At 50.1% G+C, this 21,278-nt stretch overlaps 1 protein-coding gene across 1 annotated transcript in view; it reads right to left on the bottom strand.

The window, feature by feature from the left end:
- BLTP2 (bridge-like lipid transfer protein family member 2) overlaps positions 1 to 21,278 on the bottom strand; it is a 193,338-nt gene that overhangs the window by 120,330 nt on the left and 51,730 nt on the right. Inside the window, exons 12-14 of the mRNA XM_075335259.1 lie at positions 17,900 to 18,018; positions 17,634 to 17,797; positions 9,798 to 10,083 (exon numbers count right to left, since the gene is read on the bottom strand). Of these exons, the coding sequence (XP_075191374.1) occupies positions 9,798 to 10,083; positions 17,634 to 17,797; positions 17,900 to 18,018 (569 nt within the window). The remainder of the gene's footprint in view (positions 1 to 9,797; positions 10,084 to 17,633; positions 17,798 to 17,899; positions 18,019 to 21,278) is intronic.

Below are 21,278 nucleotides of genomic sequence, written 5' to 3'. Positions count from 1 at the left end.
TATAAGCCTCTTATAAATTCATTAATACATCTACTCCAATCTTGGAAACATCTGAAAATATCCTTTTCGGGCCGATGTCACTTAATTAAAATGGTAGCATTCCCCAAAATAATGTTCTTATTTCAGACTCTCCCGTTGCTTCTATGCAAATCAGATATTAACCTACTAAATTCATCCTTTGGAAAATTCATTTGGGGGCACAAGGGGCGTACTAGGATCAGCTTAATCAAGCTTCAATTACCAAAAGGGGCAGGGGGCATAAATCTTCCAGATATGGGCAGATATAATCTAGCAGCAAATTTGAGATATGTGGTGGACTGGGTGCGAGGAGTATCTCACTTTGCCAATGTACAATTGGAACAACAGCTATGTTCACAAGTCTCGTTAACAGCATTGCTGCATTTAGGGAACGAGGAAATACCCAGTGAGGTTAGGGATCATCCAACACTATGGCATACTATACAAACGTGGAGGAAGGTGAGGAAACTTGGTAAAATTAACACTTCAAGTTCCCCATTGCAACCCTTTATTGGAAATCCGAGATTCCTCCAGGGTCGCCCTCCGAGGATTTATGAAACATTGTCAATGCAGGGTTGTGCTTATGCTGCAGATCTAATGGAGCCTGATTGGTTGTTGCTTTCTTACGAGAAGGCGGCACACCGATTTCCAGCTTTTGTGGGTCAGCCTTTTCTTTTTCTTCAGGCGCGTGCGTAGCTTGGCACAAAAATATCTTGTTGACAAGCCAAAGGGAGATCTTGGAGGAAGTGTGGATAACTTTCTTAGGAGGGCAAGAATCCAGGCGTCCTCGACTAGTCAGGTTTATTCAATGTTGCGTACAGTTTGGACATGGGAGGGGAAAACAACAGGTCCAGCAAAATGGAAGGTAGACATGCCAGAGTTCGAGGTAAAGGATTTCCCAACTATCTATGGAATTCTTGTATAGCTGTGAGGTCAAGCAGAAAGCATTGAAAATAAATATGCAAGTTTCCAGGAGGAAGACTAAGGACCCAATACATTGTTGCACTTTTGCCTCACTCTTTTCCAAGGCCACGTGTACGCTTTAAGTATAAGAGGAGCTTTTAGGCTCTGTTCACACTAGAAAAAGGATTTTTCTCAAAAAATGTTGAGAGTCTGAAAGATTAGCACACTTGCGGTCAAAAACCGCACCAATAACACACCTAAAACTACGCGCGTTTTTTTTACCGCGTTTTTGGTGTGCTTTTCTGCAGGTTGGTCCCTGTGTTTTTTTTACTATTACCTATGGCAAAAAAACGTAGGTACCTGCAGAAAAGAAGTGACATGCTCATTCTTGTTCTCAAGAAAATCTGCAGAAAGAATGTTCTTGAGAAAAAAAAACGCAGTGTGCGCACAGCTATTTTTTTTCCTATAGATTTTGCTGGGGAATGTCTGCAGAAAGGTTACAACCATTTTCTCAAGAAATTTCCGCAGCAAAAACGCAAAAGAAAAAAAAAACCGCGGGTAAAAACGCAGCGTGTGAATGTGACGCCCCTGGACTATCAGGTCGTCACAGGGTACTGCACAAGCTGCCCTTCCGTGCAGTATCCACCTCCCTCTTGGTTTTGGGTCCCCATCTAATGGTGTTGCCTCCAACAGCAAATCAAATCCTAGATACACCCTGCACCACACCTACCAGGCACACCAGTGGACGGCTTGAGTGGAATAGAGTCGCCCACCTGGGGGGTCAGGGAGGGGAGGTGAGGAGTGTAGTCAGTCGAGTAGTAAGTCTGGTGTAGAGAGGAGAGAAGTGAAGTAGCCCCCGAGCTGTGAGGAAGCTCAGGGAAGGTCAGGAGCGGTGGCTCCATGTGAAGCAATCTAGGTTGCAGATGGTGGTCTGGGCCTAGGGGAGTCGAACCCCCGGTCACAGGGGATTGAGGCAAGGTGTCTGGACTTGTCGAGGAGAACAGCCAGCAGCCTAGCACTGTCACCGGACCGGAACCGAAGGCACGACGGGGTACACGGACACTAGGTCGGGGAGTAGCTTCAGGAAACCCGACAATTCACCTGAGGAGAACGGAGCCTTTATGATCTGTTCCCACCCGCTGCAGAATCGGGGCATTAGCACAACAAGGGGGATAGGACTTTCCAATCCAAAACGGTCCAGAAAATTCCAAGCGTGAGCCCTGAGAGCAAGCTCCCATACTTAGCCACAGTGGGGAGCGGGGCCCGGCAAGTTCCATACTACTGGGCCACCAAGTTGAAGTTAAACTTAGGGCCAGGAGGCAGGTCACGGATCACCAAGCAACACTATAGGGGACGGGACCCGGACGAGCCCCCCTCAGCGGCAGCGGTACCCAGAGAATTGGTTTTCCCGGTTGTCAGCTTATGCTTATGAACTGAGTGAGTACGAGAGTGACCCCTGCAACCCACAGCACCCCTCACCGAGTCCCGGGGCATCCCCCCTACCCGTAGAGGGCTACGACACCTTGCTGGCCCACTTCATCACCCCAGGTACTCCCAACGGCAGCGGCGGTACTCCCCAAATTACCGTACACCACGGGTGGCGTCACGAACTATACATCAACTCCCCTGAAAATACCCCCTTTCATTTGAGTTGCCACACGGCCCCCGGGTCCGGAGACCCTCGAGCCACAGCGAACCCGGATCCAAGCAGCTCGGCTGCTTCCACAGGGGCGCCCATGAACAAGGCCTTAACCTCAGTATTTGTAGCCAAAACCAGCAGTGGGTAATAAATACAGAAGTGGTGCCCGAGTTTCTATTATACTTATCCTCTGATTGCTCCTCTCCTGGTTCCTCTTACAAATACGGAGGTAAAAAATTCAAATACTGTGTGTACGTGGCCTAATTTGCACCTTTTTTAAACTATATTTTATACGTGTTTAATTTTTTTTCTGTTTAATCTTATTTTATTGATATCTATCATATATAAGCAATTACAAAGAATCAGCAGAGATAATATGCGAACATATAAAAGTACACTCCAAATATCCTTCACATCCAATAGATCAGAAACGAACATCAATAATGAGCTTACATGGATTGGTTTTTTTAATGTTCATTGTGGGGGAGGGTTTGGGGTTTCCAGATGGTTTCCGGATAATTAGTCAAAATCAACTTTTTAAAAAGTTGCTAAATTTTGGTGCACATGTACTGCACCCGCCGCCTACCCAGAGTTGATTTCACGTGTGTCGGATAATTTGGTGTAAATTTAACATTGTGCAACTTGTGGTAAAGGATTTCAAAAAGGTTAAAAGACAAAAATAAAAAGCATTTTTCATTTTGCACAAAATTCTTGAACCTCATTTTGAAGAAAACAGTAACGAATACTACAAGACAAAAAAAGAAGTGACTTGAAAAAAATACCAATGATCAATCAGCCTTTAAAGGGAATGTGTCACCAGGTTTTTGCTCCCCCCCCCATTTGAGAGCAGCATAATGTAAAGACAGAGACCCTGATTCCAGCGATGTGTCACTTACTGAGCTGTTTGCTGTCATTTTGATAAAGAAGGGAATTTTGTTTACTTACCGTAAATTCCTTTTCTTCTAGCTCCTATTGGGAGACCCAGACATATGGGTGTATAGCTTCTGCCTCCGGAGGCCACACAAAGTATTACACTTTAAAAAGTGTAACCCCTCCCCTCTGCCTATACACCCTCCCGTGCATCACGGGCTCCTCAGTTTTGGTGCAAAAGCAGGAAGGAGGAAACTTATAAATTGGTCTAAGGTAAATTCAATCCGAAGTATGTTCGGAGAACTGAAACCATGAACCAAAAGAACAATTCAACATGAACAACATGTGTACACAAAAGCACAACAGCCCGAAGGGAACAGGGGCGGGTGCTGGGTCTCCCAATAGGAGCTAGAAGAAAAGGAATTTACGGTAAGTAAACAAAATTCCCTTCTTCTTTGTCGCCCCATTGGGAGACCCAGACAATTGGGACGTCCAAAAGCAGTCCCTGGGTGGGTAAAAGAATACCTCGATAAAAAGAGCCGAAAAACGGCCCCCTCTTACAGGTGGGCGATCGCCGCCTGAAGGACTCGCCTACCTAGGCTGGCATCTGCCGAAGCATAGGCATGCACCTGATAGTGTTTCGTGAAAGTGTGCAGACTCGACCAGGTAGCCGCCTGACACACCTGCTGAGCCGTAGCCTGGTGCCGCAATGCCCAGGATGCACCCACGGCTCTGGTAGAATGGGCCTTCAGCCCTGAAGGAATCGGAAGCCCAGAAGAACGGTAGGCTTCAAGAATCGGTTCCTTGATCCACCGAGCCAAGGTTGACCTGGAAGCCTGCGACCCCTTACGCTGGCCAGCGACAAGGACAAAGAGCGCATCCGAACGGCGCAGGGGCGCCGTGCGAGAAATGTAGAGCCGGAGTGCTCTCACGAGATCTAACAAGTGCAAATCCTTTTCACATTGGTGAACTGGATGAGGGCAAAAGGAAGGTAAGGAGATATCCTGATTGAGATGAAAAGGGGATACCACCTTAGGGAGAAATTCCGGGACCGGACGCAGAACCACCTTATCCTGGTGAAACACCAGGAAGGGGGCTTTGCATGACAGCGCTGCTAGCTCAGACACTCTCCGAAGTGATGTGACTGCCACTAGGAAGGCCACCTTCTGCGAAAGGCGTGATAGAGAGACATCCCGCATCGGCTCGAAAGGTGGTTTCTGAAGAGCCGTTAGCACCCTGTTAAGATCCCAGGGTTCCAGCGGACGCTTGTAAGGTGGGACTATGTGGCAAACTCCCTGCAGGAACGTGCGGACCTGCGGAAGCCTGGCTAGACGCTTTTGAAAAAACACGGAAAGCGCCGATACTTGTCCCTTGAGAGAGCCGAGAGACAAACCCTTGTCCATTCCGGATTGAAGGAAAGAAAGAAAAGTGGGTAAGGCAAACGGCCAGGGGGTAAAACCCCGATCAGAGCACCAGGATAAGAAGATCCTCCAAGCCCTGTGATAGATCTTGGCGGACGTTGGTTTCCTGGCTTGTCTCATAGTGGCAATGACATCTTGAGATAACCCTGAGGACGCTAGGAGCCAGGACTCAATGGCCACACAGTCAGGTTGAGGGCCGCAGAATTCAGATGGAAAAATGGCCCTTGAGACAGCAAGTCTGGTCGGTCTGGGAGTGCCCACGGTTGACCCACCGTGAGGTGCCACAGATCCGGGTACCACGACCTCCTCGGCCAGTCTGGAGCGACGAGGATGGCGCGGCGGCAGTCGGACCTGATCTTGCGCAACACTCTGGGCAGCAGTGCCAGAGAAGGAAATACATAAGGCAGTCGAAACTGCGACCAATCCTGAACTAATGCGTCCGCCGCCAGAGCTCTGTGATCTTGAGACCGTGCCATGAATGCCGGGACTTTGTTGTTGTGCCGAGACGCCATGAGGTCGACGTCCGGCGTTCCCCAGCGGCAACAGATCTCTTGAAACACGTCCGGGTGAAGAGACCATTCCCCTGCGTCCATGCCCTGGCGACTGAGAAAGTCTGCTTCCCAGTTTTCTACGCCCGGGATGTGAACTGCGGAGATGGTGGAGGCTGTGGCTTCCGCCCACAGCAGAATCCGCCGAACTTCTTGGAAGGCCTGACGACTGCGTGTGCCGCCCTGGTGGTTGATGTACGCGACCGCCGTGGCGTTGTCCGACTGTAAGCGGATCTGTCTGCCCTCCAGCCACCGATGGAACGCCTTTAGGGCTAGATACACTGCCCTTATCTCCAGAACATTGATCTGAAGGGAGGACTCTGTCGGAGTCCAGGTTCCCTGAGCCCTGTGGTGGAGGAAGACCGCTCCCCACCCTGACAGACTCGCGTCCGTCGTGACCACAGCCCAGGATGGGGGCAGGAATGATTTTCCCTTCGACAAGGAAGTGGGAAGAAGCCACCACTGAAGAGAGGTTTTGGCTGCCAGTGAAAGAGAGACGTTCCTGTCTAGGGACGTCGACCTCCTGTCCCATTTGCGGAGAATGTCCCATTGAAGTGGACGCAGATGAAACTGCGCAAAGGGAACTGCCTCCATTGCTGCCACCATCTTCCCTAGGAAGTGCATGAGGCGCCTCAAGGGGTGTGACTGGGTCCGAAGGAGAGAGTGCACCCCTGTCTGCAGCGAACGCTGTTTGTCCAGTGGAAGCTTCACTATCGCTGAGAGAGTATGAAACTCCATCCCGAGGTAAGTCAGTGATTGGGTCGGTGTCAATTTTGACTTTGGGAAATTGATGATCCACCCGAACCTCTGGAGAGTCTCCAGAGCAATGGTCAGGCTGTGTTGACATGCCACCCGGGAGGGTGCCTTGACTAGGAGATCGTCTAAGTACGGGATCACCGAGTGGCCCTGAGAGTGTAGGACCGCCACCACGGATGCCATGACCTTGGTGAAGACCCGTGGGGCTGTCGCCAGGCCGAAAGGCAGTGCCACAAACTGAAGGTGTTCATCCCCGATGGCGAAACGCAGGAAGCGTTGATGCTCTGGTGCAATCGGCACATGGAGATAAGCATCCTTGATGTCGATTGAGGCTAGGAAGTCTCCTTGGGACATCGAGGCGATGACAGAACGGAGAGATTCCATCCGGAACCGTCTGGTTCTCACGTGTCTGTTGAGCAGTTTGAGGTCCAGAACGGGGCGGAATGATCCGTCCCTTTTTGGCACCACGAACAAGTTGGAGTAAAAACCGCGACCACGTTCTTGAATGGGAACGGGAATCACAACTCCTTCTGCCTTCAGAGTGTTCACCGCCTGAAAAAGTGCATCGGCTCGCTCGGGGGCGGAGATGTTCTGAAGAAACGAGTCGGAGGACGAGAGCTGAGCGCTATCCTGTAACCGTGCGACAGAATGTCTCTCACCCATCGGTCTTGGACATGTGGCCACCAGGCGTTGCAAAAGCGGGAGAGCCTGCCACCGACCGAGGATGCGGTTTGGGGAGGCCGAAAGTCATGAGGAGGCCGCCTTGGAGGCGGTTCCTCCGGCGGTCTTTGGAGGACGTGACTTAGACCGCCATGCAGAAGAGTTCCTCTGGCCCTTCTCTGACCTGTTGGACGTGGAGGAATGGGACCTGGCTGAGGGCCGAAAGGACCGAAACCTCGATTGAATTTTTCGTTGCTGAGGTCTGTTTGGTTTGGACTGGGGTAAGGACGAGTCCTTTCCCTTGGATTGTTTAATAATTTCATCCAATTGCTCGCCAAACAAACGGTCGCCAGAAAATGGCAAACCGGTTAAGAACTTCTTGGAAGCAGAGTCTGCCTTCCATTCGCGTAGCCACATGGCCCTGCGGACTGCCACCGAATTGGCGGACGCTACCGCTGTACGGCTCGCTGAGTCCAGGACGGCGTTCATGGCGTAGGACGAAAAGGCCGATGCCTGAGAAGTCAAAGACACAACTTGCGGAGCAGAGGTACGTGTGACTGCATTAATCTCAGACAGACAAGCTGAGATAGCTTGGAGTGCCCACACGGCTGCAAAGGCCGGAGCAAAAGACGCGCCAATGGCTTCATAGATGGATTTCATCAGGAGCTCTATTTGCCTGTCAGTGGCATCCTTGAGCGATGAACCATCTGCCACTGATACTACGGATCTAGCCGCCAGTCTAGAGACTGGAGGATCCACCTTGGGACACTGAGCCCAACCCTTAACTACGTCAGGGGGGAAGGGGTAACGTGTGTCATTAAGGCGCTTAGTAAAGCGCTTGTCCGGAAATGCTCTGTGCTTCTGGACAGCATCTCTGAAGTTAGAGTGATCGAAAAACGCACTCCGTGTACGTTTGGGAAACCTAAACTGGTGTTTCTCCTGCTGTGAAGCAGACTCCTCTATAGGTGGAGTTGGGGGAGAAAGATCTAGCACCTGGTTGATGGACGCTATAAGGTCATTTACTATGGCGTCCCCTTCAGGTGTATCAAGATTGAGAGCAACGTCAGGATCAGAGCCCTGAGCTGCGACCTCCGCCTCATCCTCCAGAGAGTCCTCATGCTGAGACCCCGAACAGCGTGATGAAGCCGGGGAAGGTTCCCAGCGAGCCCACTTAGCCGGTCTGGGACTGCGGTCCGTGTCGGAGTCCTCCCCGTGGGACCTAGGTGTCACCCCAGGAGCACTCTGCTGCACCGACCGAGAGGGGCCTGGGGGCGATGAACTCACAGTGCCCGGGGCCTGTGTGACCGATCTGGACTGCAAGGCTTCTAGTATCTTAGCAGACCATCTGTCCATAGACTGAGCCATGGATTGTGAAAGCGACTCAGAGTTTCTCAGCCAAAACTGCAAACTCTGTCCCTGCCACCTGGACAGTGGAAGCCGGCGGTTCTACCTGAGCCGAGGGTCCCACCAGTGCCCGAGGCTCCAGCTGAGTGAGTGCCACAGGGGCCGAGCATTGCACACAGTGAGGGTAGGTGGAACCTGCAGGTAACATAGCCGCACAAGATGTACAGGTTGCAAAATAAGCCTGTGCCTTGGCACCCTTGCTCTTTGCGGACGACATGCTGTAGTCTCCTCTGAGAGTGATCACTGAGGGTATATAGCCAAAAGCAAAACAATGCGGCCGAACAGAGAAAATGTATACAAATATATATATATATATATATATACACTTCGGCACCCAAGGGGGGCCAGCACCGGGTGACCGGTGTGGCTTACCGACCGCCCAAAGCGGTTGTGTGTCCACCAGATTCCCTGCCTGGGCCTCCCAGAGCTGTAGAGCTCGTTCTGAAATCCTCCACCGGCAGAAGTGATTGTAAATATGGCTGCCAGAGCTCTCAGGGGAGGAGGGAGCCGTGGGCGTGACTAATAAAGTGCGGGAATCTGGTGCCCCACAGTGCTCAGTGAGGGGGGAGGAGAACACCTAAGTATGCTCCAGCCCTCACTGCCGACGTCCAGTCGACCGTCCCGCCCTTACCCCTGACTGGCAGGCCCGGGGGCGGGAGTTATGGTACTAGGCCGCAGAAGCCGGGGACTAAATTTAATAACGCGGCCGGCAAACAGGCGCGGTCGGCGCGGTAGTCCCGGTCGTCACAAAAAAACAGCAGCCGCTGCAGCGTCTGTAACACAGGCGCTCCATGCACCGTCCCCAAGGGGACACAGAGTACCTTATAGATGCAGGGCCTGTCCCTGATGATACTCAGTCTCCTGTCCGTCAGATTCCCCCAGGGGCTGCGGAGGGAGCCCGGTCCCAGTGAATGGTGACCAGTTAGGATCCCACTTCTCCCAGAGCCTCTAAGGGATGGGGAAGGAAAAACGGCATGTGGCTCCAGCCTTTGTACCCGCAATGGGTACCTCAACCTTAACAGCACCGCCGACTTAGTGGGGTGAGAAGGGAGCATGCCGGGGGCCCTGTTAGGGCCCTCTTTTCTTCCATCCGATACAATCAGCAGCTGCTGCTGACTAAAATGGGAGCTTGAGTGAATGTGTGCCTCCTTCAACACAAAGCATAAAACTGAGGAGCCCGTGATGCACGGGAGGGTGTATAGGCAGAGGGGAGGGGTTACACTTTTTAAAGTGTAATACTTTGTGTGGCCTCCGGAGGCAGAAGCTATACACCCAATTGTCTGGGTCTCCCAATGGAGTGACAAAGAAATCAATGTTTTCTCTGCTGCAGATCTAGCAGTTATACAGAGCTCATCAATATGCTGGACTACCTTGCAGCACACCAAGTAGTCCTCTAATTATAATCTCCTGCTGATTAAACAGTGATTTATATGAAAACTACACTAAGCAGCTCAGTAAGTGACATCACTGGAATCAGGATATCTTCCCCTACATTATGCTGCTGTCAGACTAGGTGGCAAAAACCTGGTGACAGATTTTCTTTAAGTTTATTTTGAGATGTATACAAAACGGACTTACCCACTAAAGTAGACAATGTAAACAAGTTCACGTCTTCCACTCGGGCATCCACCTTCCAGAGAAGGGCCAACTTGCTGTCTTGCTCCCCAGTCAGGGATATAGGAGAGTGTGGGTCTTGTGAGGCCAGCACAGGACGTTTAGCAGCCGCAGGCATCAGACTCAGCACCCGCGAGATACACTCGGCACAGGTATCGGAGAACTCTACTTGCAGCCCTTGCACAGTGGATTCTATGAAGAGTGTGTCGGCTTGCATGATACCGACACCTATTGATTGGTTGTAGCTGCCCTAAAAAGGTACAAAGACCATGGTTATCTCACTGTGCATGTCCACTCTCCGCTGTAATTTTTCACATAAGTGTAGAACCTGAGCAATGCTAAAAATTTTCTTGACATAAGAACATACTTATTTGGAGTACTGATGATGGCAGTGAAAATGCCCTCTTCACTACCAGCATCTGTACTCCAAATCAGTACATTTTTATAGCAATGCAAGCAAATAGATTATGGGAAAAACAGGGGAAAAGAAGCTACTTAGCCAATTACTTTTTTTAAAAAAAATACAAAGAAGTTAGTTTTAAAGATTATGTCCAGCCTGGCAATGTATGAAATGTTGCACATCTTTCTTAATTCTTGTAAAAAATAAAGCATATCTTTTTCTTATTAATTTTTTACAGGAATGAAGAAAAATGTACAGCATTTGATAAATTGCCATGCTGGGCATAATCTTTACAACTAATTTCTTTGTATCTTTGTTTTTTTTTTTTTGTTTTTTTGAATAAGTAATTGGCTTCCTCTCCCCTTCACTGCCAGCATCTGTACTCCAAATCAGTACATTCTTATATCAATGCAGGCAAATGGATTAGGGAAAATTAGGGGAAAAGAAGACACTTAGCCAATTACTTAGTAAAAACAAACAAAAAAACAAAAAAAACAAAAATATATACAAAGAAAGTAGTTGTAAAGATTATGCCCAGCATGGCAATTTATGAAATGTTGTGAATTTTTCTTCATTCCTGTAAAAAATTAATAAAATAAAGATATCCTTTATTTTTTACAGGAATTAAGAAAGATGTACAACTTTTCATACATTGCCATGCTGGACAAAATCTTTAAAACTAACCTTTGTATTTTGTTTTAATAAGTAATTGGCTAAGTAGATTCCTCGCCCCTGCTTTTCCCATAATCTATTTGCTTGCATTGATATAAGAATGTACTGATTTCAAGTACAGATGCTTGCAGTGAATAGGGCATTTTCACTGCCATCATCTGTACTCCAAATGAGTATGTTCTGACATCAATGCAGCTGAAGGCTGGGAAACAGACTGGGGAAAAGCAGTTTGGAAAGACCTTTCATGCAACACAATAAAGTGATTTGCAAAGTTTTAGATCTTTCCATGCTGGTCAAAATTGTTAAAAAAGAGAATTTTGTTACCTTACCGTAAATTCTTTTTCTTATAGTTCCGTATTGGGAGACCCAGACCATGGGTGTTTAGCTTCTGCCTCCGGAGGACACACAAAGTACTACACTTAAAAGTGTAGCTCCTCCCTCTGAGCTTATACACCCCCTGGTAGCCAGTCCTAGCCAGTTTAGTGCAAAAGCTGAAGGAGAATAGCCACCCACAAGTAGAACAGAGTAAGAACCGGAACAACCGGAGACTCTGTCCACGACAACAGCCGGTGATAACACACGGAACAAGAAAATTGCCAACAGGCAACAGGGAGGGTGCTGGGTCTCCCAATACGGAACTATAAGAAAAAGAATTTACGGTAAGTAACAAAATTCTCTTTTTCTTTATCGTTCCTTTGGGAGACCCAGACCATGGGACGTTCCAAAGCTGTCCCTGGGTGGGAATAAACAGAAAAAACTAAGAAGTAGGCGGAGCCTAACTTCACAAGTGGGCGACAGCCGCCTGAAGGATGCGTCTGCCCAAGCTCGCATCTGCCGAAGCATGAGCATGCACTTGGTAGTGCTTCGAAAAGGTATGCAGGCTAGTCCAAGTGGCAGCCTGACAGACTTGTTGAGCCGTAGCCTGGTGCCTAAAAGCCCAAGAGGCACTGACAGCTCTGGTCGAGTGTGCTTTGATCCCCGGCGGGGGAGGCACCTGAGTACTCTGGTAGGCGTCCGAAATGGTCGATCTAATCCAACGGGCCAAGGTCGGCTAAGAAGCAGAGAGACCCTTGCGCCGCCCTGTGGTTAGCACAAAAAGAGAGGTGCACCGCCTAAGCGCAGCGGTGTGAGACACATAGATCCGGAGAGCACGCACCAGATCTAGAGTATGCAGCGCTTTCTCAAAGCGATGAACAGGGGCCGGACAGAAGGAAGGCAAGGAAATATCCTGGTTAAGGTGGAAGGGAGAGACCACCTTAGGAAGAAAGTCCGGGGTCGGACGGAGAACTACCTTGTCTTGGTGAAAAAACAAAAAAGGTGACTCCGAGGAGAGCGCAGCCAAATCAGAGACTCTCCTGAGAGAAGTTATGGCAACTAGAAAGGCCACCTTTTGAGAAAGACGATACAAAGAAACCTCCCTAAGGGGCTCAAAAGGGGGTTTCTGCAATACCGTGAGGACCAAGTTAAGGTCCCAGGGATCCAAGGGCCACCGATAAGGCGGAATGATGTGAGACGCACCTTGCATGAAGGTGCGGACCTGAGCCAGCCGGGCGAGACGCCGCTGGAACAGCACTGATAGAGCTGAGACTTGTCCCTTGAGAGAGTTGAGGGACAATCCTAGCTGCAGACCGGACTGTAAAAAACAGAAGGGTCGGCAACGAGAATGGCCAAGGAGAATGGCCGGAAGAGCGACACCAGGACAGGAAAATTTTCCAAGTCCTGTGATAGATCTTGACGGAGGAAGACTTACGGGCCCGAGTTATAGTGGAGATGACTTCAGGAGGAATACCAGAAGCCGTCAAAATCCAGGACTCAAGAGCCATGCCGTCAATTTGAGTGCCGCAGAATTCGGGCGGAAAAACGGACCTTGCAAGAGCAGGTCTGGACGGTCCGGAAGATGCCACGGCATCTCCACGGACAGTTGGAGCAGGTCCGGATAACAAGCTCGCCTGGGCCAGTCGGGTGCAATGAGGATGACTCGACGGCCCTCCATTCTGATCTTGCGCAGGACCCGGGCAAGAGAGCTAGAGGGGGAAACACGTAGGACAGACAAAACTGGGACCAGTCTTGCACCAGAGCGTCCGCGGCGAAGGCCTGAGGATCGTGGGAGCGAGCCACCTAAACCGGAACCTTGTTGTTGTGACGGGATGCCATTAGGTCCACGTCCGGAGTGCCCCACTTGCGGCAGATTGACTGAAGCACTGCCGGGTGCAGGGACCACTCGCCAACGTCCATGGATTGACGGCTGAGATAATCTGCCTCCCAGTTTTCTACGCCAGGGATGTGGACTGCGGATATGGTGGACTTGGAGTCCTCCGCCCATTGAAGAATGCGTTGGACCTCCAACATTGCCAGGCAGCTGCGTGTCCCGCCTTGGTGATTGATGTAGGCAACCGCTGTCGCGTTGTCTGACTGGACTCGAATGTGCCTGCCCGCCAACAGGTGGTGAAAGGCTAGGAGAGCTAGAAGCAAAGCTCTGGTTTCCAGCACATTGATTGAAAGGGCTGACTCGGACGGAGTCCAAGTGCCCTGTGCTCTGTGGTGGAGATGTACCGCTCCCCAGCCGGATAGGCTGGCATCCGTGGTGAGAATCACCCAGGACGGAGTCAGGAAGGAGCGCCCTTGGGACAGGGAGAGGGGTCAAAGCCACCACTGAAGAGAGCTCCTGGTCCGTGGCGACAGAGCCACTAACCTCTGTAAGGCGGAAGGACGCTTGTCCCAACAGCAGAGAATGTCCAGCTGCAGAGGACGCAGATGGAACTGGGCAAAGGGAACCGCCTCCATGGAGGCCACCATTTGACCCAGCACCTGCATCAGGCGACTGAGGGAATAACGGCGGGGCCTCAGGAGAGAGCGCACCGCTAGCCGGAGAGACTGCTGTTTGATTAAGGGCAACTTCACAAGTGCCGGCAAAGTCTCGAACTGCATCCCTAGGTACGTGAGACTCTGGGTCGGAGTCAGAGTGGATTTGGGAAGATTGACAATCCACCCGAATTGGGCTAGGGTGGCGAGAGTGAGCGAAACACTCCGCTGACAGTCTGCGCTGGATGTACCCTTGACCAGAAGGTTGTCCAGATAAGGAAGCACTGCTAACCCCTGGAGGTGCAGGACCGCAATCACTGCCGCCATGACCTTGGTGAATACCCGAGGGGCCGTGGCTAACCCGAAGGGGAGAGCCACGAATTGGAAATGATCCTCTCCTATCGCAAAATGTAACCAACGCTGATGTGACACTGCGATTGGCACATGCAGATAGGCATCTCTGATGTCGATGGACGCCAGGAACTCCCCTTGGGTCATAGAGGCAATGACTGATCGCAGAGACTCCATGCGAAAATGCCGCACCCGGACATGCTTGTTGAGAAGCTTGAGATCCAGGATGGGCCGGAAGGTACCGTCCTTTTTTGGAACTAGGAAGAGATTTGAGTAAAAACCTCTGAACCGATCCTGAGCGGGAACTGGGACAATCACTCCGTTTGCCTGCAAGGACGCCACGGCCTGCGAGAAGGCGGCGGCCTTGGAGCAGGGGGGAGTTGAGAGAAAAAATCTGTTTGGAGGGCTGGAAGAGAATTCTATCCTGTAGCCGTGAGATATGATGTCTCTCACCCACTGATCGGAGACTTGCTTTAACCAAGCGTCGCGAAAGTGGGAGAGCCTGCCACCGACTAAGGACGTGGCTGGAGCAGGCCGAGAGTCATGAGGAAGCTGCCTTAGTGGCAGAACCTCCTGCGGTCTTCTGCGGACGCGCTTTTGGGCGCCAGTTGGATTTCTGATCCTTGGCTGAGTTAGCGGACGAGGCGGAAGGCTTAGAGGATGACCAGTTGGAGGAACGAAAGGAACGAAACCTCGATTGATTCCTACCCTGGGCGGGTTTCCTGGTCTTGGTTTGTGGCATGGAAGTACTCTTCCCGCCAGTAGCTTCTTTAATGATTTCATCCAGCTGTTCACCAAACAGCCGTGAACCAGCAAAAGGGAGCCCAGCAAGAAACTTCTTGGAAGAAGCATCTGCCTTCCACTCTCGAAGCCACAAAATCCTGCGGATAACAAGAGAATTAGCTGAAGCCACCGCAGTGCGGTGAGCAGCCTCTAGCATGGCAGACATGGCATAGGATGAAAAAGCTGAAGCCTGAGCAGTTAAGGTAACCATCTCAGGCATAGATTCCTTGGTGAGGGAATGCATCTCCTCTAGAGAAGCAGAGATGGCTTTGAGAGCCCACACTGCTGCAAAAGTCGGGGAAAACGCGGCCCCCGCAGCTTCATACACAGATTTGGCCGGAAGCTCAATCTGACGGTCAGTGGAATCCTTAAGTGAGGTGCCGTCAGCCACCGACACAACGGTCCGGGCTAATAGCCTAGACACCGGAGGGTCTACCTTTGGGGAGTGAGACCACTCCTTGACCACCTCAGGTGGAAATGGAAACCGGTCATCAGAACCACGCTTTGGAAAGCGTTTGTCAGGGCAGGCCCTGGGTTTGGTCACAGCGGTCTGAAAACTGGAGTGGTTAAAGAACACACTCTTCACTCTCTTAGGCGAGGTAAACTGATGTTTTTCTGCCAAAGAGAGTTGCTCCTCTGACACTGGCGGATTGAGATCCAGCACAGAATTAATAGAAGCAATCAAATCACTAAGATCTGAGTCACCCTCAGAGAAATCGATGGGATACATAGCCTCCGAGCCCCCAGTGAGGGCATCCTCCTCATCTTGAGAGTCAGCTCTTGAGACAGAGCCGTGGGATGGGGAGGGGGAGGAAACCCTGCGCCTTCTCTTAGAAGGACGGGGTCTGGGATCAGATGATGAATCCTCCGTGAGCTCCGATGGACGGAGGTCAGAGGATAGGAGTCCTCTGTCAAGAGTATTAGAGGCACCCTGTGAGGGAGGCTGATGCATATTCATCAAAGTCCTGGACAAAAGTCCCATGGACTCAGCAAATGACTGGGATATGGACCTAGAAAAGGACTCTACCCAGGCCGGGGGTTCAGTCACAGGTGCAGCAGCAGCAGCCTGAGAGACCACTGGGGGTGAGACTCCAGGCTGTGGCACCGCCAAGTTAGAGCAGACATCACAATGTAGATAGGTGCTCGGCTCAGGCAGCAGGAGCTTACATGCAGTGCATGTAGAATAAAGCTTTGGAGCCTTGCTCCTTGTGTGAGACATGCTGCTGGCGTGGGGGCTTTGCAGAGAATGAACCCCAGGGAGAATATACAGAGGTCCACAACCGGAGACCGGCTGTGGCTTACCAGACCGCTGAGCGCAGTGTTGTGTGCCCTCCAGATCCCGAAGCCCGGTCCCCCAGTCGCAGCACCTCAGCAGAGATGCAGAATGCAGGATGTCCCAGAGCAGAGTGAACTCTGCCTGAGAAGAGGGCGTTCCTATAAAAGAGCGGGAACTGGAGGGCTATAGAGACCTGCAGGGAAGGAGGGACGCCCCAGCAGTGGGGAGTGTCCCTCCCCTGTGTAGAACGGCCGCCGGGAGGAGCCGAACCTGTCTCTCTGCATGAGTGACATGCGAGGGCAGGAAAATGAAACTAGGCCTCCGGCGAAGCCGGGGCCTAAATTTAAGCGGCGAGGCCGACAAGCAGGCACCATCGGCGCGGTTCTCAGGCAAAAGCTAGAGAACCCGCCGGAAAAGTTAAAACAATCACATACAGCATACTCTCCCCTTACAATAAAGAACCGGGACCCCCAACATAAACGTCTCAGGTACTTAGCTGCTGAGACGCAGGGCCATGTCCCTGGGGATGAGTGCTCTGGTCCAACAGAATCCTCAAGGGGCTGTGGATGGAGACCGGACACCTGCCAGGCATGGAGACCGTGCTGGCTCCCACTTCAAGCCAGAGCCCAGAAGGGATGGTGAAGGAGCGCGGCATGTAAGGCTGCAGCCTTGTAAATCAACCTTAACAACACCGCCGACACAGTGGGGTGGGAAGGGACGTGCCGGGAGTCCAGACATGGACCCGCTTTTCTTCAAACTCTTTCCAAAAGTCAAACAAATCAGATGAGAATGCATGTGTGGATGTGTGCCTCCTGACACAAAGCAATAAACTGGCTAGGACTGGCTACCAGGGGGTGTATAAGCTCAGAGGGAGGAGCTACACTTTTTAGTGTAGTACTTTGTGTGTCCTCCGGAGGCAGAAGCTAAACACCCATGGTCTGGGTCTCCCAAAGGAACGATAAAGAAAAATAAATTTAAGTTTAGCTAATATTTACAAAATAAATATTCATTAAACTCTTCCCACAGCATCGAATTTTATTATCCATATTTCCAGTGGAAAATAACTGAATATTAAGTCCGATAATTCAGGATTAGCAAAACATGGGCGCCTTCTTAAAGAAAAAACTAGTTACTCAATATAATGTTCTTAATTGCATGTGTGAGAGAACATAATCCATTTTGTTCTTTTAGTGTCCATCATGTCTTATAGCTAATGATGTCAGAGGGCTCAGCTAACACTGATGAAGGGGGGTGGGTTCACATTTCTGTTCTCGCCCCTACTGCTCTAATTGGTGCATAGTTCAGAGGGACCTTAACCTTTGTCTGTGACCCTATATAAACTGGTCACATATACGAATAAAGGAGAATTCTTTGAGTACACCATACTAAGCGTGTGTGCTGTATTAATTTTCCGAGCGCTTGTAATGTAAATCTTATTAATTTGAAGTTCAAGAGCATAGAAACAAATAATCCAGAATAGACATTCAGAGGATGCAAATCTTACTTTTTTTCTTACCTGTAAGCTAAAGGAATCAAGCACAAAAGCCTCGCCCCACACATGCGTGTTTGGTGGATGCAGGGCTTGTTGGATATGAGAATCCTTGCCCACTCTCCAGCACAGATTGCTGACAGCGAGTAGCGCCCTCTGGTGGAGATTCTGTGTGCGCAGATGCTTGAACTCTAAAATAAACCAGAAATTATTATTCTCATTACACAAGAATTTCCATTTCAACTGTAAAGAGATCCAGACAAGATGGGTAACTGCGACCAAACAGGACGTACCCAGTGAAACAGATGAAAATCCTACAGCAAAGGGCTGCGCTTCATCAAGCTGGACAGACACATTGACATTTGAGATGTTGGAGTTGAAAATTATTGGGGCTAAAATCACAGGAAGTGGTCTGAAATAACAAAAAAATATAATTCTATAAAACAAAGGCAATAATCATGTAAAATATACAGCCTGAAAATATAAATAAATGCGATTTTTACAAGTAGAGATAGAAATGGCAAACATGTGTGTACAAGCCTACTACCTACAATCACCCTCAGTCCAGTATACCACTGCGCAGCCAGCCCTATCCTCACCTATTGTACTATCACCCATTCATTCCCTGTAGCCTGTGAGCCCTCGCGTCGCGGGCAGGGTCCTCTCTCCTCCTATACCAGTCTGTTTTCTACTGTTAATGATTGTTGTACTAGTTTTTATGTATACCCCTTTTTCACTTGTAAAGCGCTACGGAATTAATGGCGCTATAATAATAAATAGAATAAAATAATAATAATAATAATAATATTATTATTATTATTATTATTATTATTATTAATAATAATAATAATAATGTGGTGGCTTCTTGACTCCCCTCACAGATGAAGAAAGGAAGGGGAGAGCACTGTGCTATACACAGCAGTGAGTTAGCACTGCTGTGTATAGCAGAACTCACAACCTCCAATGACCTCCGTCTCACAGGAGAAACAATGACAGCTATGGGGGTCATCAGCTGATCTCTGGCCGTCATGACCACCCATCGGCGCTCTGATCACCTGCTGGCGAGTGGTAAATGCCACTCTTAGAGACTGACAGCGGCATTTAACTTGTTAACAGCCGCGGGCAGATCTCCGATCCAACCATGGCTGTAGAGGCACATGATGGCTGATTAAATCAGCAGTCATGTGTGGGGAATGATGCAGGCTCGGCATCAAAGGCAGGGACACGACTTTTGACGTATTAAAAGTCATTAAGCGGTTAAAGGGGTTTTATTTTAAGTAACTGAGCTTTACTTGCCCTCCCCAGGTCCAGTGCAGAGTCTCTGCTGCTGCACTGGTGTCTACTATGGTCTGCAGCGCGGATGTCATGTAACTGAGCTCAGCGGCTCTGTGCAACTCATGCAATCAACTTGGAAAGAACTACTGAGCTCACTGATTGTCTGCAGCAGTGTCACAGTGACGTCAGCAATGCAGGCAATAAGACACCAGGAGCAATAGTGGAAACTCAGCACTGGACCCAGGGAGGGTGAGTAAGGCTTAGTTTGTTTGTTTTTTTACAGCAAACGGCAGCTGGGAAAGAGGAGTTTTACAAAACCAGAAAACCCCTCTAATAATAGGACCACATATGCTATAAAGAGAGAGAAGGCGTTGTGAACAATCAGTTCTATTACTCTACTGTAGATTTGATCACCGTTTATAGGAAAGAAGGGAATTTTGTTTACTTACCGTAAATTCCTTTTCTTCTAGCTCCAATTGGGAGACCCAGACAGTGGGTGTATAGCTACTGCCTCTGGAGGCCGCACAAAGAACTACACTTAAAAGTGTAAGGCCCCTCCCCTTCTGGCTATACACCCTCCCGTAGGAGTACGGGTTCCTCAGTTTTAGTACCAAAGCAAGAAGGAGGAAAGCCAATAACAGTTTCAAAAACAAATTCAATCCGATAACCAGATCGGAGAACTTAAGAAACAACATGAACAACATGTGCACCCGAAAAACGAAACCCTAAGAACAAATAGGGCGGGTGCTGGGTCTCCCAATTGGAGCTAGAAGAAAAGGAATTTACGGTAAGTAAACAAAATTCCCTTCTTCTTTTTCGCTCCTAATTGGGAGACCCAGACAGTGGGACGTCCAAAAGCAGTCCCTGGGTGGGTAAAAAGATACCACATGAACGGGCTGTCAGACAGCCTCTTCCTACAGGTGGGCCACCGCCGCCTGAAGGACCTGTCTACCTAGGCTGGCATCTGCCGAAGCGTAGGTATGCACCTGATAGTGTTTGGTAAACGTGTGCAGACTCGACCAGGTAGCCGCCTGGCACACTTGCTGAGCCGTAGCCTGATGCCGCAATGCCCAGGACGCACCAACGGCTCTGGTAGAATGGGCCTTTAGTCCAGATGGAACCGGAAGCCCAGCAGAACGGTATGTGTGAAGAATTGGTTCCTTGATCCACCGCGCCAGGGTGGATTTGGAAGCTTGCGATCCCTTATGCTGACCAGCGACTAGGACAAAGAGCGCATCCGAACGGCGTAGAGGCGCCGTGCGAGCAATGTAAATCCTGAGTGCTCTCACCAGGTCCAACAGATGTAAACCCTTTTCAAATTGGTGAACTGGATGCGGACACAAAGATGGCAAAGTGATATCCTGATTGAGATGAAAGGAGGAAACCACCTTGGGAGAAAACTCTGGAATTGGACGCAGTACTACCTTGTCTTGGTGAAACACCAGGAAGGGAGATTTGCAAGATAACGCCGCCAGCTCGGACACTCTTCGAAGAGACGTGACCGCCACAAGAAAAACTACCTTTTGTGAAAGCCGAGAAAGGGGAACCTCTTTCAAAGGCTCGAAAGGCGGCTTCTGGAGAGCAAGGAGAACCTTGTTCAGATCCCAGGGTTCCAATGGCCGTCTGTAAGGAGGAACGATATGACAAACTCCTTGGAGAAACGTGCGTACTTTAGAAAGCCGTGCCAAGCGCTTCTGAAAGAATACGGATAGTGCGGAGACTTGACCCTTAAGCGAGCTAAGGGACAAACCTTTTTCCAGCCCAGACTGCAGGAATGAAAGAAAAATTGGCAATGCAAATGGCCAGGGAGAAAACCCTTGAGCCAAGCACCACGCTAAGAATATCTTCCACGTCCTGTGATAGATCTTAGCTGAGGATGGTTTTCTAGCTTGTCGCATTGTGGCAACAACTCCCTGAGATAAACCTGAGGCCGCTAGGATCCAGGACTCAATGGCCACACAGTCAGGTTCAGGGCCGCAGAATTCAGATGGAAAAACGGCCCTTGAGACAGCAAATCTGGACGGTTTGGTAGTGTCCACGGTTGGCCTACCGTGAGATGCCACAAATCCGGGTACCACGACCTTCTTGGCCAATCTGGAGCGACGAGTATGGCTCGATGGCAGTCGGACTTGATTTTCCGGAGAACTCTGGGTAACAATGCTAGAGGTGGGAACACATAGGGGAGACGGAATTGCGACCAATCCTGAACTAGGGCGTCTGCCGCCAGCGCTCGGTGATCGTGAGACCGTGCCATGAAAACTGGGACCTTGTTGTTGTGCCGTGACGCCATCAGATCGACGTCCGGCGTCCCCCAGCGGCAACAGATCTGTTGAAACACGTCCGGGTGAAGGGACCATTCTCCTGCGTCCATGCCCTGGCGACTGAGAAAGTCTGCTT

Source organism: Anomaloglossus baeobatrachus, chromosome 2 (genome assembly GCF_048569485.1).
Source record: "Anomaloglossus baeobatrachus isolate aAnoBae1 chromosome 2, aAnoBae1.hap1, whole genome shotgun sequence".
NCBI lineage: Eukaryota > Metazoa > Chordata > Amphibia > Anura > Aromobatidae > Anomaloglossus > Anomaloglossus baeobatrachus.
Note: the sequence above shows the minus strand (reverse complement) of the source record. Positions and strands in the feature narration are given on the sequence as shown.